The sequence below is a fragment of the Anas acuta genome, chromosome 14 (genome assembly GCF_963932015.1).
Source record: "Anas acuta chromosome 14, bAnaAcu1.1, whole genome shotgun sequence".
NCBI classification, from domain to species: domain Eukaryota; kingdom Metazoa; phylum Chordata; class Aves; order Anseriformes; family Anatidae; genus Anas; species Anas acuta.
The window spans coordinates 8,022,591-8,041,169 of NC_088992.1; the positions used below are offsets into that span (position 1 = coordinate 8,022,591).

General features: G+C 40.0%; 1 protein-coding gene across 2 annotated transcripts in view; it reads right to left on the reverse strand.

The window, feature by feature from the left end:
• Window positions 1-7,986: 7,986 nt before the first annotated feature.
• Window positions 7,987-18,579, reverse strand: part of CLINT1 (clathrin interactor 1) — a 48,421-nt gene continuing 37,828 nt past the window's right edge. For both annotated transcript variants that reach the window (XM_068697973.1, XM_068697974.1), the window contains exons 9-12: window positions 15,247-15,324; window positions 11,059-11,354; window positions 10,216-10,420; window positions 7,987-9,735 (exon numbers count right to left, since the gene is read on the reverse strand). In XM_068697973.1, the coding sequence (XP_068554074.1) occupies window positions 9,374-9,735; window positions 10,216-10,420; window positions 11,059-11,354; window positions 15,247-15,324 (941 nt within the window). In that variant the 3' untranslated portion in view covers window positions 7,987-9,373. The remainder of the gene's footprint in view (window positions 9,736-10,215; window positions 10,421-11,058; window positions 11,355-15,246; window positions 15,325-18,579) is intronic.

Consider the following 18,579-nt stretch of genomic DNA (forward strand, 5'->3'; position numbering starts at 1 on the left):
CAGAGGGGGCTCCTATTCACCTTCGTGTGCTGTCTGAGTGCTTGCCAGGAGCTGGCAAACGCCAGCGTTTGATGTTGCAACGTCAGAGTGAAACGGGCTGGTAGAGCTAGGGTGCACTGGGACAGGTCATCGACCTGACTTGCCCTAAAACCCCCAAACAGTGTAAAGTGGTATGAACCTCAGTCTTTTCCAGTGTACCTTGTCACTCAGCATGGTGCTTGTACTGCGGTAATGCTCGCATGTTTACAGAACTGCCTTCCTCACGTGATGAGTTTTGTACCTGTAAGATAATGGGCAGTAATTAATTTATTTTAGAAGCAGCTGTGTTCTTGTCATTCCTTGTGGAATCAGGATGCTCTGAAGTCACCCCATCCTTAGCTTGCTGTTTTAATTAAAAACCCTTGAAAGCAGATTTGTACTGTCTCCAACTACTTGAGCCACAGCAAACCTTAGTGCAGCAGAGTGTGAATTACTTGCTGAGAGCCATCCTCGAACCTGGCCTCACATCTATTACCGAGCGTAAACTAATGAACAAAGAGCTGCTATTTGTCAGGATATCCAGTGTAAGGGCTTTCAAAGAGTGCTGCAGGCTGACATGGAAATGGTGCAAGAGGTTGCAGCCCCTGACCTCAATCAAGGCTTCAAAGGAAGCTCCTGAAAAGTTTTGCAGCACAAAAATGAATTTCTCCTGGTACCACCCAGCGCACTTTAATAGCTAAAACTACATCAAGGCTACTGCTGACTCGGTGGGAATGACAGCCTTGTTTTGTAGGGAAGTGTGGTTCTGCGATGTCTTTTTTGTTCCAAAGAAAAAGGACTTGAGATTTACGCAGTGAACACATCAGCTTATGCAAGCAGCGTGGCTGCAGCGACCAAGCAGGCAGCGGCAAGGGGAGGAGGAGCTGGGGAGCACAAACCCAGCGTTCCTGCGAGGGACTGGGACAGACTGTAACACTGCACGTATCAAAGGAAGAGGTGGGAAATTAGAAACTGATTCACTGACAGGCTGTCCCTACAGCGGGCACGAGCAGCCAAGTCCTGGGGGCGCCAGATGGAGCCAGGGGGCTGCACAGCACAGAGAAGAGGGAGCAATACGCAGCGCTGGTCGGGGAGGGGACGAGGCTGCTGAGCTTAGGCTGAAGCCGTGCTCTTGCTTGGCTGTAGCTTTGTTTGCTCTCCCTCTCATCAGCTTTCAGCTGCTCCAGCCGTTTAGCTGACCGATGGCAGGGTTGTGCTCTGCTGCACACCAGGTCGGTTGCTTGTAGGCGGCTGGTTTTGCCTGGAGCAGCAGCTCCCTGTCAGGCTGCACGTCTGTACAGTGGCAGAGCCGCTCTCTGCCTGTGCACTGGACCATGCCCTGCTGCAGCTCAGGAGCTGGACAGCAGGCCCGAGGCCAGGAACCATCACTGCAGAACCGCCGGCTCTTGGCAAGAGAGGCGAGCAGGGGCAGATAGCTGGCCAAAGCGGTTTGTCTCTTAATTAAGTTGAAAACAGGCATCATGGCTCATCTCCTGCCTGCAGCCAGCCCCAGAGCACAGACACGGGCCGCGGGCAGCTGACCCTCACTGCCCCAAGCACACAGGGAAGGGGCTGTGCCCAGTGAGGCCAGCAGGCAGCTCCCCATCCGTGATGTTTCTGCAAACCCTTCTGTCAGCAGGTGCTTCAGGCTTCCCATAAGGCTGGAAGGTGACAAGCAGCTGGTTTAGCCTTTCCCTGCAGCCCAAAGACAGCATCCATGGGACAAAGCTCAAGTACCACTGCCTTGTGGCAGCTTGCCCTTTGCTTGGTGCTGTTAATGAGCTTGGAGTGCAGGTGACAGGGAAAAGAAGCACTGCTGTGACAGGCGTACGTACTGGGACAAGAATGCAGAATGGCCCGGCACCATGTAGGAGAATTCCTGCACGTTGAACCAGGCTGGAGAAAAGACCCTAGGCTAGCCTAGAGACAGATGCTTCGCTCCTTTCAACACCTTGTTGGGATTTGGGAGGATGGGGTCTTCTGGCCAGAAGGGCAAGGGACAATGGGTGACAGAGGCTAGTGCACAGAGACCTGTGAAGGAACTTAATTTCCATGTTTTTAGGAACTTAACCCTTAGCATTCTCTTATCCTGGGATTTGGTTGCAAGTCAAAACAGGAAAGATTTTGGTAATCTCATACTATCACCAACAGTTTGTTAAAAGACTAATTGCCAAGTAGCTTATGCATGTGGGACCATTAGTAATTCTGTAGCTATGCAAATTAAAACAGTGATGTATGATTTATAGCTTTAATAATGTTCTGAAGGCTCTTAAATTTTAATCACTTGCAACATCCTTTTTAATATTCAATTACTTTATTAACTAATTAGGTCACTTGCTGAAAAAGCACATAAGGCTCGTGCTATTTTAATATCAGCTGAACATCACAAAATACCTTTGAAATGGTATAAATGGTTTATTTATTTTAAATAGATCATTAAGATGCTATAATTAATAAATCAATTACAGCAGAAAGAGACAATAAATTGATAGATGCCAAACCACAATAGTGGCTTCTCTGCTTTCTTTCTAAATGGTCACGGGGATGCTGAACTCAATGAACATACCTTCCTAGATAATTTGTATTCAGCTGAAGGGATCAGGTTCAAGATATGCTTGGTTCATTATAGATGCTTTTTGTATGAATTTAGCTTTCTGATTGATAAAAGCTCCACAAATGACCTTGAAAAGTAAAAGTATTTAAAAGGACAGCCCTCCATTACAGTTTGCTCTTTTGTCTGTCTCAAAAAAGATAAAGCCATAACATCTTAGTCCTGCTAATTTGGGGGTGAAAGGTAGAGCTCTGGAGGGAGGGAAGTTGGGTTGCTAATCAGTGACCTACCTGCTGTGCTGCAAACGGTCGAGGAGTCCAATCCTCAGGAGAAACCAAAGCTTTGCTGGCTGGATTTGCTTCTTTGCCATGTCAGGGAGTACATTTTGACAAGGTGTTAGGGAAAAAAGAAATCTTTCATCTGTAGGCAATAGAAAAAAAAAACAGCCTAGCCTGCTCAGGGATGCTGTCAATCCAGCCCAGGTTCTCAAAAACCTCCAAAGGCTCTTGTGTGCCTCAGCTGCCAGATTCCCTGCACTCCCGTGGCAGAGGGGTGGTACAGGTGAGGGTTCCAAGCGGGGAGGATGAGGAGTTGGAAAGTGGGACATGGGTGCCTTCAAAATAATTAGCTTTACAATCTGCAACCACCCTGGACAAAACCAGCCCAAGCTCCTTGGCTTCTCCATTTCAGCAGGCAGTGGAACACTCAACATTACCTCAACATTTTTCTAAACAAGGAAACTACCTCAGTCCCCCAGCACCCCAAATAAAAAAGATACACTCACCTCTGTCCCAGGGAGCCCGCGGACTGATAATTTAACAGTTGACAGTCACTCCTACTGGTACCATGGCTGAAGATGAAATTGTAACTTTTCTCTAAGGAGAACTCCACCTCATTAACATTTTGCATCAAAAATAACTATTGCTCAGGAGGCTCCTGTTCAGTGTGGTTACCCTTTGAAAAGACGACAATACTAGACCAGCCAGGACTGGATTATGTCTGTTCAGAAAGGACATGGATGCTTAAAGTAACGCTAAATCAACCTCACATATTATGGGAGCTCCCCCAGGAAATGAAGGTGCAGACTAACACAAAAATAAAGATACCAAATGTTGCTACAGTTTGGGACAACATCTCGGAACAAGTGCAGATACAACCCTTCAGGGTTCAGACATTTATACAGTCGAGTGAGGTCACTGTCACTGTTTTTAAGTGTTTATTTCACCCTACACCAGTCCTTTTGTACAACGCAGCTCACAGGGTAGTCTTAGTTCCCTTACAAGCCCCAGTTCTCAGTCAAATAGGTGCATTTTTATCACATTCATGTAACTTCTCCCCAGTCAGTTGTTCACATGCTCATTCCTGTGCCTATCAAATCATTTCTGTAGCAAAAAAAAAAAACACATCCACCTTTGTCAAACCAAAAGAGTAATTGGTAAGTGGTCAACAGTGCCTCAGACTCAGCTGGTACCCAGAGAAATAGGAACACAAAAGGCAGCAGAAAGCAGCCACAAAGCTTTGTGATTTCAGCCTTCTCACCACGAGGCTGCAGCCCTCTCCTCTGCCATGAAGCTGCTGGTACCAAAGAGCAACTGTTAACCTCCCCGGCTCGATTCAACGCGACAGTGACACTTCACAGCACATTGCATCCAATCTCATTTGAAGCTGACAAAGATTGTTTCTGTTTTATATCTATTGGTTTATTAATGGACTACAGCCTCTTAAGCAGATGCATATTCATTAGATAGCCAGCTGTTAGGAGGTTCCCAGATGTCGAAAGTAGCTCTGTCTTGGAATGCATTCTTTTTTTCCTTCTCATGAAACAAAGTAATTGCAGCTCTATTAAAGAACCAGTTAATTACTGAACCAGTACCTTATGGCACGTGATAAAAAAAAATCTGTAAATTTGTGACAAGCAAAGGTATTTTTGAAAAACAGAGATGAACTGCGCCATACACATGGAACACTTACTTAAACAGAGAGACATGGATTATGCCATGTAAATTTTGTGCCTTTACATTTTCCACATTCAGCAGAATTTCATACTGCTTGTCCTCCCTGATTTGACTACAGGATCTAGAATCACATCAAAAAAGAGAGACATTTCAGTTTTTAAAGGCTGTTTTACTCAGAGAGAAGCAAACTCCTGCAGCACCCGGCTAGGTAAAATCGGAACCGTATCGCTGAACAAGCCGTACAGATTGACTTCCAAATTCCACAGGCCACCCTTTTCAGTCTCACAACATTAACAGTGTTCACCTCACTTTCTTTGCAACTTAGTGTTTCTATTTCTTCCCTGTGGCTCTAAACGCAGCTCCAAAAAGGCAGGTCTTAGGAGTGCCGCTAAAACAATACCCATTCTCCCCACCAAGATCTCCACGAAGCTATTCTCCCACTGAGCTGTTTAAAATGTTTGGTCAGCTCCAAATCCAAGTGCTTTGGGGAAAAAGGTTCACAGGGGTTCTGTGTTTCTGGCTGATGTGAAGAAGCTGCACAGCTGCTTGCTCCATCTCATCGGACAGCTACAGCCTCCGAGGAGCAGGCAGCACAGAGATGCTTTGTCCCCACGAAGGAGCCATGCTGCAGTTACCACTAATAGGAAAAAGAGGGCAACTCCCGTTCCTCTGCTGTGGGCAGAGCTCCTGGGTGGAATAATTGGAAGCAGACAGGTATTCACTATTTAGTTTCCAATTCTCTCATTCTTTTTGCCAGTCAAATCTGTCAGCAAGTACCCAGAGCTGTACAATAAGTCATTTTTCAGCGTGCTGACATTTCTGAGTACTAACCGAAAAAAAGTTTCCCTTCCAGTTAAATTAAATATTTTACTTACAGATTTTCAGTGTGCAGTCAAACCCAATGGGTTTGCCTGAAACAATTCTGAATTTTAGTCAGTGATGGCTTTGAAGAACACTGGGTGGGTGGGAGGGGAGGAAAAAAATTACATCTCCATTAAAAGGTTTAAGCAGAACCAAATGAAGATACTATAAAACGTCACATGCTATAAAAGTGTTTACAGTTATGCACAAAGGAACGCAGAGGCAATTTTGTAGAGCGACTCCTGGAGCAAAGGCCTCGGAGAATAAAAGTGTCTTTAGATATTTGTTATCCTGTTAGAGTTGGTATCACCTTGAGTATACAATGCCTGCCTGCATTATGTAAACACTTCATTGATAAATCCCTCCCCCACCTCCCTGAAGCAGTGTCAGACTGTTCTTAGCTGACAGATATAGCTGAAACAGATGCTGCTATAAATACCCTTGTTTAGCTGTTTTGAATATAATTTCTTTTGTAGAACATAGTGGATGCTCTAGTCATCGCTGAACCTGCACCTGTGCTGGAGTTTATTACTCCTTTGTACATATCACATATCAGGATTGATTTTTTTTTAAAGAGGATTCCAAAAACACTCACAGGAGATGGATTCTGATGACCCTAACCACAGACATCTTTTACCAAATCTTAACTGAACTTTTAATGAGTTTACCACCTCTGCATTCTGTAGTTTCTAAAATTCACCTCTTACTACCAGTCAGTTCCCTCCGCTTACTCCCTGTAAGCACCAAGCTCCGCTGACAGGTTGCTGCTTTGCAGCTTGGTGCAAGAAGGCCATGCAGCTATGCTGGCAGTGGTCACAGGACTTCCGATGCTGCCTTCAATCTGTTCTTAAATCTTGAGCACTTTGGGCACTATCATAGCATGAGCGCACATATTTTAGAACACGTGGAGTTCAACTTCTGAATAGTCTGGGGGGACAGAGCAAGAAAGTTAGATTTTTGCCCAGGACCCTGGGAGAAAGCCAAACACCCATACGGAGCGCACGATGTGGTCATGCGCTGTGTACCACAGCCACACCTAGGCTGCTGCCATGTTCACAGTTACAGCTGGACCTGGCTTTAAAAAAAATGAAGAAGGAGTTATACTAACGTAACAGCATGATTTAGGCTATATTCAAGTCATACTGGGGAGGAGTTGATGAATGGGTGATCTGTCACCATTCACGCAGTAGCTCATTTGTATTTTCACCTGAAAAGATAACATTAAGAATTGAAATTATTTTGCTCATACCTGAAATACTGAAACATTTTATAATATCCATCTTAATCACGCTCAATATTGTTTGCTGAACAATCACAATCCATTTGATATTTAGTTTTTGTTTAAGGACATAAACCATATCCTGCTAAGCTCTACTACCTATCTCTATGTCCTTTATTCTAACCGGGGGAGAACAGAGTGAAGCTCCCATGCAAAAGGCTCTCCTCACTGCAGGTACACATCGCATAGGGATGCACCTGATTTATTTTCTAAAGAGATATTTCTGCATTATCTTCTCTGATATTTATTTGGGTTTAAAGGGCTTCCTTCCCATCCACCTGAAGGCAATCAAGATGGATGAGGAACTTTTTTCACACTGCTTTGATGATTAGGATACTGACCCGTAAGAAGAACAACGAATGCTTAGGGCAGGGAATCAGTTCAGTACTACAGCTGGTCCCTAAGCCCATATTCCATTAACTAAGGTATCTCTGACAGCCACAGAAATCCACTCTGAACTGACCAACTGTTTTCCACTGGAGTTATTCTAATCCCTGACAAATGTTTCATTATAATTAATTCCTTGATTAGAAGATAATCACTGGTTCCTCTGAAGAGAAGTGAGCAACCTAAACAGAGATAATTTCTAAACTCAAAGCCAACTGTTTAACCAGCTAAACTTAACTTAAAGGACAGTATAATGAATGGGCTCACCCAACTCACCTGAAAATCTGCTAAATACTATTCAAACATTGCACCCCTTAAGCAACACTAACTATAGGCTTAATTTTCCTTGCCACCCACCTACTCTCCAGAACTAGCTTTCTTCCCACCACAGTTTTGCATATATCAAACCAGTTTGAATCTTCCCATCTGTTAGAATGAGAGGTTTTGAAGATGGTTCTTCCAGAGAAGTTTAAAGGTTTCAGCACAGGAACCAGAGCGATCTCTCCTACTCAGCCGTTAAAGCCTGCCTTGATTACTTTGATGTAACAACACTTGAAAGCTCCTATTCTTTGAAACTAATTTAAACACATTGAATTGTTGAAAGATTAAAAACCGCAGTCAGCTAATTACACTCACTCTCATCTCTTATTCAGCAAATGAATCACTTTTCATTACCACTTAGCTGAAGTACATGAATTTCTGCCTAATTAGAAATGTTGTAGATGGAGCATTAGCAAGGCTGGAGCGGGTCAGGATATCTTGCCTGCTTCATTTTTAATTCCTAACAGTAGAGCCAGATAGGAAAGGCTTCAGATAAGAAGTCATTAAACAATTTTAAATTATTTATAAAAATTACTTTGCCCAAATTATAATTATTTTTTTTCCCAAATGCTCTCATAAACGTCAAATGGAATGAAAGGCAAAGCAGCCCAACATTGATTTTAATGAACATTTTAATGTTATGTATAACAGAACATTATGAATACAATGAAAACAAAGTTTTATCAATTTAATAATAAAAAAATCCAACATAAGAAAAGGGAGGCAATAAATTTCATACCTACAGTATAGTGCTTATTCTTACCAATATTCCCAATTTGTGAATATAACGATGTCTTTGTATTCCAGATTCTAGAATCATGATTCATGTGAACTTAGATGCAGAATTACAGAAGGAAAAACAAAACCCCCCCAAAATCTTAATTCATTCTTTTGTTTTCAGTAAGTCAGTAAAATCTTTGACTGCTACAGGTTTCCTTTATTAATATATATATTTTACTCCTCTATTGGATTCCACAGCTGCTAAATGCCATATTTACACAAAAGAATCACCAAGGGTTGTATGAAAGCTAAGATTCAATGCTGTTGGATTAGGTCGGGTTATAGATTTACATAACACGGTGTCATCTGCCTTGTTATTTTTGTAAAGACGCAAAAAAATAAACATTTTTGCTTTCAGACTGCTGCTGACACTGTAAACCAGTGGCTCCATAGGGATAATGGTGGTAAAAAGGATGCTAACTGCCACTGTAAAAACCGCAAGAAAGTGCATTTTCTGGAGTTTTGTAAAAGGAAACCTTCCAGCAGTCTCAGATAAATCTTCTCCCAGACCTGCACTGGATATCAGTTATAACAGAGGCAAGTAAAGCCCCAAAAATCTATTGGTCACCAAATTGCTGAGAGATGATGTTTACCATAAAAATTTGGGTAATATAGCAGTGCGACTGGAACATTAGCAAAAGTATATATACATTCCAGGTCCCTTTGAATTAGCCATAATCACATATGTAAGCCATTTTTTGGACAAAAATATATATTCTTATAAAAAACTGATTATAGTACTTGAGTGACTTCAATTGTGGACTCAGAGTGGTAGTAAAAGGAATGATCCAATTATGACAAAGCGATCAGGGAGAGGGGGAAAAGAAAGACAAGCTCTTCAAGAAAAAAGAAAAGTATAAAATTAGATTCAAACATTTTTACCCAACCCCCATTCCAGTCTTCCATCAAGTCCCAAAGTTAAAATTGGTTCTTCTACCTAGGAAAGGCTTTGATGGTCTCAATACAAATTATTTTGCAAAATCATCTAATACATTCCTTAGAAGAACCTTTCATCTCTCCAGAATTTGAACACTAGTTATTTCAACATTTAGAAAATAGCTTTTGGTTCTTTATGTAGATACTTTAACTGATAAAGAAAAAAAAAAAAAAAAAAGTAGTATTGATCAGTGTTTTCCATCCCTTCCCCAGCTATATTTGTGCAGCTAAAAATCCTTCATTCAGTCTGCCCATTTATTTTTAATTTATTTATTTTTACAATCTTTATTTGCTAAAATTGGCAAAATTTGCAAAGGCATCTTGCTTGGGTTGAACAGTCCCAGTAGTCATAGAGGTCATAGAGATATTGGGTACTCCCATTCCTATTGTGCCCGTCAAACCCATTCCTGTAGCTGGCAATCCCATGTTCATGTTTATTCCCATCATTCCCTGGTTCATCATAGGCGTGGGTCCCATGGAGGTCATCCCCATCGTACCTGACATCACACTCTGCATTCCAATCCCCATAGGAACAGACCCTCCCATCAGTGGGCTTGTCTGGGGTCGTACAGGCATCATGTTAGGTTGAGGATTGAGGTTCACAGCTGCAAAGTTTTGAGTCATGACATTCATAGGTTGTTGCATATCTGCAAAAGGAGAAAAAGGATGCAAAAATAATAAATCAGATTCTGTTTGACGGTCCTATTTATTTTAAGTAACTTATGCAATCACTGCTGTGAATATGATATGATGGCCCAAAATGTAGCTATTTCATTTGTTTCTATGTGAGGACTCAGAAAACATTTAAAAACAAATTTTAAATAGCATTTGATAGCAACACATGCTACTACGCATATTCTAGAGAACTTCCAGAAATAAGGACGCCTGAAATCAAGATATGCCAACAGTGTAAACTCTACAGTAAAGACAAGCAGTTACCAGCCTCCTAGCTTGTCAGGCTCTGTTTAGAAAATACCATTTTTGTGTCAGAAGCATCACAGTAGTTTAAGAAACAATTATGACAACGTAGGAAAATAATTAGCAGAATACTCCATCTCAAGGACAGCTTACTAAATCCCTAGAGAGCTCAGTGTGCAAAGCAAAACAGTGCATCAACAATAACTCACTTTGTTGCTGCATCATGGTATTAAGTGATGGCTGCTGGGGTTTGGAAGGCTGCATCCCAGGTACTAAATTGTCCAAACTGATATTTACACTGGGATCTGACCAAGTTGAAGGTAGAGTTTTGCTTGCGTTCTTCTGGACCATCTCTGTGCTTGCATTATAAAGAGGATTAGGCTTCGGCATCAAAGTGTTCACGCTCTGCAGGGGCTAGAAAAGGAGGAGTTGTTGGGATACACTGAAACAATTTACTAATAGGCTTCAGGACTAAACAACAAGTATTTATTTTTCCACAGAAGACAAGGAGACACTGAAATTGCTTTGTTTTTAGATGTGAACTTCAGCTCTTCCAAAGCAGTGCTGCCATTTGCTCTTACACCATTAGAGTGGGTTAAAATAGTATCAAGATCTCCTAACCCCTATTTAGCATGACATTGATCATCTGGAGTCAAGTGCTCAACTCAGACATACTGATGTTTAACTCCTAATACCAAATCAGCCTGATATGGTTTCCAAAAAATCTGTGACTCTCCATGTAAGCAGTCAACTCTGGATTTTGAGACAACTGGCTAGTCCTCACTTCCATCCCTTTCAGACTAGAAACCTGTAACATTCACTGGATGATGGCTTTCGGCTTTAAAGTTTAAAACATCAACCTTCTTCCTCAGAAAAACAGCAACACTTAATACAGCAATGTATCAGAGAGGACTGGCACATAAAAAGAGGCTTTTCAAGAACTTTTCTAGAATTTCTATTATATTTTCTTTTCAGGAGACCCCTCTATCATTTTCAGACAAAACATTAAGGAGAAAGCAAAAGATTAGGAAATTGTACAAACAGCTGCATACCTGTGACCTCGACATGGGTAAACCGATGCCTACGGCATTGGAGCTCATCATAGAGAAATTCATACTTTGCGAAGAGGTCATAGTTGTCTGAGAGGGGCCCATCAAATCAAAAAGATCTGCAGAATTTGAAGCAGTTGGAGCCTGGCCAGAAGCTGGCTGTGAGCTACTGAAGAGCTCTATAGCTGGCTGCTGTGCCACGTTGCTGAAGAGCTCTCCAGATGAAGCACTAGGACAAGGAGAAGCTTGGTTGAAGGCACTCCAGTCACCAAAGTCTCCATTTCCACTTGTTGCTGTACCTGAAGGGAACATTGCAAGAGAAGACAGAATAAAAGGTAGAAGGCTTAGAGAAAGGCACTAAACAAGTCCCATATTCCATGAACTGAAACAAATGAGAGCTGATCTGTGTCTGTCCAGATTAACATCTGCAGGTAGAACCTCCATCTGGACATCATTCCCTCTCATGAATATTCCAATAATTTTAACAAGGTAGCAAAGGAAATATGAAAACACCCATATACAGAAAGAAGGACATTTGATAACATGTCACCTGTAGATATGAAACAAGTAGGGACAGGTTTTCTTTAGACAAAATTTGAAAGAAAGATAACTTCAGAGGAGAGTGTAGGCAACAGGCAAAACCAAACCTAGAACTTGATGAAATTTATCACCTTCTTAGCTTGGAGCCCTGGTATTTGCTGAGAGAGCCGCTGTCAGGAACGAGCCACTTGATGAAGCAAATTCCATTATGATAAAAACACAAAACCAATTGTTTCAGAGTTCATTATATAAAATCAGTAACTCTTCATGTAAAAAAACGTTAAAGGGAATAAAAGCTTTGAAAGCAAGTTACCAGGGAATTCTTATTTGAGGTGATAGTCCCATCCCATGAAGTGTTCATGCAAAACACATCAAGTTTTCAAGGTGTCCCTTGATTTAAAGAAGAAATTGAATTCAATTTTGGATCTAATACATCTCTCAGCAGAAGTTTTGTTGAACACATAGGTCATCACTACTCTGTTTCATTTCAGTATGTCAGGGTTTTTGCAAACAAGTGTTTTAATAAAAAAGACAGCAATTCAGAGTAAGATGCAGAGAGATATGAAGTGTCTAACAGTATAAGTTGTTTATACACAATCACACAGGTTCTGATTTCAGGATCACACACGTCCATAGACACAAACCAGCGAACTGAGAATATTTCATAACCTTTGAGTCAAATGGGAGTAGATGTTATCTCCCTTAAAAATGCTTTTTTAAATTAAAAAGAAAAGAATTACTTCAGAGCAGCGATAGGGGAATAAGAGATTAAAACAGCATCCACAGGAGATGCTAAAAATAAAGCAATGCCATTTAAGCTGCTCTCATTCCTACATCATGAATCTTGTTCCAAGTTTGGGCCATTGTACAGGTCAGCTTTTTGATTATGTCACTGATATTCTTGTGGTACTTGAGCTAAGTCACAAGCAATGTCATTGCCATGTGAAGTGAACTTCGAGTTCTAATGAACAGTAAATCATCCTCTGAATTTCTTTAGATGAGCTAATAAAAATTTGAGCACGTAAAGCTGGAGCAGATGAATCTAGTGTCAGCTTCCACTGCCTAACCTAAACAATGCCCAGCTCTATAATGGCCACCCAAAGCAATTTTCTGCAACTGCGCTCTACCTACTCAAAACATAACAGCAATAAATTACATGCAATGTGAAAGGCCATCAATGTTTAGCCCTTAATCATCTTTATCTTCATCAATACATTAGAATTTAAAAATAGTAGGAGAGTGAAACCGTTCACAAAATCTAAGTATTGCCAACAATATCATTGCACAAGTGGACTCATATTCATTAGCTTAGGGCCATGCTAGAACATTTGCTTTGATCTCCCTCACAAACATGGGCTATATTAGAATATTTCAATTAGTATTGCATATTAAAAATTAAAATCTACTTTAAATATTCCTCCTAGAAGAAGCACACTCAGCATTTACTTATCTACGTTCAGACCTGTGCACTGAGCACCAATAATGGAAGTGGGGATAAAACGTATATGGCTTTGCCCCTTCAGTAGAACTTCAAAGATGATTAATCAAAAAGGAAAAGATTTCTACAGGGGCTTACGCTGTTCAGGAATGATTAATCATTTTACAGGACTCCTTGTCCCTTGCATAATGGTGATTGGAATAGATTAATCATGTTAATGCAGATAAAGGATTGTATCAATTTAGGCTGTATTAACACACAAATTATTTGCATAGTAGGCGGCTTTGTGTTTGCAAAACAACTTGGTTTTGAGTGAGAAAGCCTGTGAAAAAATTATAGCAGTTCTTTCCTGATAAGTAAATTAAAGGTATATTATTAATACATGTCCAGTACATTTTCTTAACATAGCATGTAAAAAAAATGACGAACTATAAACATGCTGACTAAAAGCTGTCTCTCAGGTAGATCTGCTGATCTTTCCACATTCTAGATGTATTCCTGCATTCTCACTGAGATCACCCCACTACAAAACACCAACACTGTCCAAGTTAACTTCACAAAAAATAGCCAGCTTCCTTTCCTCTGTGTTCATTTGCAGCACTCTTCTGCCTGGGTAGCACTGGAGGCTCCAAAAACACTTGATCAAAAAGAAGTTGATTGCTTTAGGTGGCTTTTTAGCATTTATTTTTTCCAGTCCAGCTTTAAGAGAAATTCTGTGCGTGTTGTTTTTCAAACAGTGGCTGTGTGTACCTAGTAACTTGTCTGTTTGCATGCAAAATGGCTGCACCAAGCCAGCTGCCTGGGCACAGGAAAACTCTGAAGTGCAGGCCATACAGCCAGGCAAGGGCAAAACTGAGTGCTGTCCTAGTGAGCGTTACTAAAAACCTTGCTCTTCTGATTGGTAGGGACTTGTTCACCTTAGACTTCAGCAAGATCCACACTTTTTTTTTTTAATAGGTTTCTCTTAAAAGGGAAATGAAAATAAATTGTTACTTAGCCAAGATAAAAGTGTTAGTCAGCTTCATCCCACAAATGCATATAGGCATCAGTCAATGACATTATATGGTGTGTACGGAGCACCTTGACAGAATTCCCCTCCAATGTACTAGGTTTTCCAGTAGTAACCAAGACACCATTGGAGACTGAAAATAGCTTGTTGCAGCCTTCCCTCATTATGCAATCTGACAAGGCCAACATAATTAAGTTTGTAATTGTTTAGGGATGCACACTTTTTTTTTTTTTAATCTTAGGAGACAGATGGGAGCTGAGGGTATCCCATTTTTCTAGCACAAGTGAGCTCCTATTTTCCATTGAATGCGATTGTCTTTTGTTTTTGTTCAACTTACCCATTTAATTTACTGTTCTGCCTGTCTTGAAAGTTCTTAAGACCAATCTGAACTCTGTATGTATTTAGAAACTATAAAAAACAGTGTAAGACCCTTCTGTGTACTTCTCAGTTCACAGTCAGCATTACCACAATCGAGCAAAGCAAGACTATCAAGCACCTCATCCAAGTCCTTGCCCCCCCGCCATGAGCAGCTAGTAGGTTCTTTCCTTAATTACCTACCTGTATCTGAAAAGCTTGCAAACTGTTAGTTGAAGTATTAGAAAAATGACTGCTTTTTATTGCAAATAGTTGAATAATCTCACACAAAGCACTGGGAAGACTATGATGATTAATAATCTGAATAGTCCTATGACTACAGCCAATTTTCCAGTCGTTTTGGAAACACAGATACTGTCATATCGAAGCATTCATCACTGTAGAATGCCAGTTAGGACAGCTCTGCCTACTATTACAGAAGTGGGGTGTGCTGGGCTCTATGATGTTTAGTGAGCACTCTTCAGCCAGCATTTAGACCCACACTTGTTTGTTTCAGGTTTTACTTAGTCACATTTTGTTTCAGTTAGAGCAAAACTCCAAATCTAATTTTGCAACTAAGTTTTATTATGTGCTTTTAAGTAAACAAGGATGTATTTGGAACCCCTAACACATTTTTCTGAAATAGAGTTGATAAAGAGTTTTAGGCCCATGAGACAAGTGCTTAGTGCTGTGCTAGACAACAGATCTCTTCCTTACTCAACATCAACGCTTGTGTCCAGTTAAACAGAGTTTGCCTTGGAAAGAGAAATGACATTCAATAAACGGCACGTGGCATCTCTTCCCCTCTCTCTGACCTTAAACAGCATTTTAATCTGTAAATTAATCCTACCTTGCGATGATGGGAAACTTGCTGTAGCAGCAGCTGAACTAAAATCAGCAAATCCTCCAAATGGGTCAGTTGATCCACCTAGAGACAGAAGGAAGCCAAATGCCGTTAAAGGCCTCTACAAAGAATCATTGCAATAAATGCATGCAGAATTTATGAAGAAAAGCTGTCCTGTATTTAGCAGGATGGATTTATTGATTCTGCTCCATAAGTCCACAATGGTTTTCCTGTTCTTCACCATACTATATTTATACAAGCCTGAGCAACAATAAACTGGATTATTTCCAACTACACTGCAGATTTTGCAGTTTTGTTTTCTTAAGATCCGAGTTCTTGATATCTCTAAAAATAAATTTAAAAAGAATAAAAAGGTTAGAAAGGGTTCTCCTAACAAGGGATGCTGCTAGTCTGACAGTTTGTGAAAATAAAACTTTGGAAGTTTTTTTTTATATAAAAGCCAAACATTCTCATCGTAAGAAGAGTTAATTTATTATGCTTACTATGAAAAATTAAATATCATCTTATATTTATTTTTTATATTACTTAAAGCATGAATGATTTTACAGTAATCTTGAATTGGAATCTCAAGGACGTGGCTTGTGTTTGTGATTGCCTTTTTTATTTTTTTAAGATCTTTGCATCCTTTCTACAGCATGAACATTAAGTTTTCCTACCAGACATCTGTACACAGCAAATAAATTAACAATTTTTGAACGTAGCATGTTTTTTCACAAAAAAACCACAGCCAATATATAGAAACAGAAGATTTAAGAATCATATACTAGAAAGCTTTTTTCCTTTAAATACATGAGAAATATTTTACAACAGATCTGTCAATTATCCTCACTATTGCTTTTAACTAGCTACTCCACAGACCCGAGAAAGCTAAAAAATTGACCTTATTTGTTTGTCCTCAAAGATTTCACCTCCAAACAGTCCTACCCTTAGAAGAAGCTGCAGCAGTTCAATTATTTTGCTTTTAGTGTTATGCGTACATTATATAGGTTACATCACAGCTGCTTAGCCTGCAGTGCTTAGAAACTAGCCAGGTGGGACTGGAACATCTGTGCTGCACTCAAACACCACCAGGGACAGCTTCCAACATCTGGTGCCATTTCTGAATTGTCTTATCGCTGCAAGACATTCTGCCCCATCTGCTACTCTCAACTGGGTTAATTAAACTAGAACCATCTCCTTTTTAATAAATGGCTAGCAGTAATAAAAGGAACCATTCACTTTCTAATACATGCATACTTGTATTTCTTTTTAATGTTATTTTACTGTAGACATTGCTAGGAAGGCAACTGCTCTTCCAAGGGGAAGTATCTCTTCCTGCAGCATATGGTATAGAACAAGAGAAGGGAATGCAAGGACAGTCTCTTTACATTTTCAGAAATACAGCGCTACTAAAACCATCTCACCACCTTTTCAAAAGGGAGAAGATTCCAAAGTTAAGAAATTTCTTCAACAGTTCTGAAGTGATGTAATAAGCACCTTTCATACGTTAATACAGAAGTTTTATACTGAATGCAAATTATGAATGAAAAGGGGAGGATGAGCCAGTGAAATATCAAGCTAAAAATGTGCTCTGATGAACACACAGCTTTGTCTACCTCAATGAACGTTTTCAAGTAATTTTTCCATCACATGTTCTGAACTCTGAGATGGACACAGTAATGGTTTGAAGGTTTATGAGCAGAGATACCACAATCAAGTTAGATCGGACCACATCTTAAAGCAGAAACAAGCTCTCATGCTACACTTACTATCCCCTTGGTTGTTTGTCAAAACATCTAGTGATTAATTTCATTTTAAAAACAAGTAGGTTCAAACCCAAAATAACACCTTAACATTCTCAGCCAAGTCAATTTTTTCTCCACCTCTATTGCATGTTTTCAAATGAAACTGACTTCCAGAGGAAGACAGAAAAGCTTAAGCTGAATGCATCAACTCGGGACAAAAAAAAAGGTATCACCGGCTAAGATTAAAGAACCTAGTCTCCAGTAACACCAAAAAATTACTTCCAGCAGGTCTATTCACACATTCTACAACTCCTCAGATTCCTCCTTCATGACATCTCCCCTTATGTACAAATTGTGTTCCTTCAGTAACCTGTAAACCCCCAAGCTTCACCAACTTTCTTCCACATCTCTGCACCTAAAAATACAAAGATAAGCAAATTCTGAGTTCCCTGAATTCACATGACTTCCCTGCCAACTCCTTCACAGGACAGATCAAAGGCTGTGTGTGACCCTTTCCCTGTGTCTTGCTTGACACTGGGAATGTTCCCACACCCTGTGCTGCAAGGAACAGTGGTCATAACAAGTGACCTGCACGTGAAGGACAGTGCTAATCTTCTCAACATGAGCTATCCTCAAAGATTCCCATGCGAGATCTGTCACTATAAATGAACCCTTTCCATCTGCCTTCCCAGGTCAGAAGAGAGGTTATTTAGCAGGGCCAGCTGGTAATACGCCTCTTCTCAACACCATTTCTAAATGCTGCTTTGGGAAAAAAAAAAAAGAAAAAAAATCAAAAAGGCAAAGGAAGGGCTTGCTACGGAGAACCAAACTGATGAAAGATTCAAATATGCTGTAATGTCAAAGCACTTTACCTCTGGCTTGAAACACAGAGAGGCTCAATTTGAACTGAAAAACGTCTATTCTTAACACAACTTGTATATACACATATAAAGATACAGACTTATGTATAAAAACAGTAAAACCAAAAGGGCTCCCATCTCTTTTTATAATCAAGAGAACAAAGACCTTAAACTCTGGGTATTGAAGTTTCAAGTATTGATGAGGGGTAGTGGTTGTGATCCTGGATCTTAAAATTTCACCAAATTGTAGTAAATCCTAAGTACATAAACACCTCTGTATATAAAGTTAACTAAATAAAACAAAATACATTGCTCCTTAAATTTGTAGCTTTTGCGCAGAAAAGAAGCATGAATAGTATTTTTAAACCATCAGGAATTATTATAAAATATTTTTAATATTTCTGTAATGTCAATTTTATATTGCATAAATATAAACTTGTATTTATATAAAATCAGAACACAATTTTGTACACTTATTTTTGGGAAAGTAAATAGTTTCAAAACTACAAGAAATAGAAAAGATTAAGACAGATCTCTGAGGGTGAGATTACCCAGAAATTGCAGTGACTATTTCGCTCCCCTCTAACAGAATTTTGATGCATTTTATATTCTACTACATTCCTGCAGAGGTATCATTTCGGTATCCTAGTGCTGAAAGGAATTGTTGCATATGGTGCCGCCCATAATGCTGAATTTACTCAGAAAAAAAATATTTTATTATAAGATGATCTAGT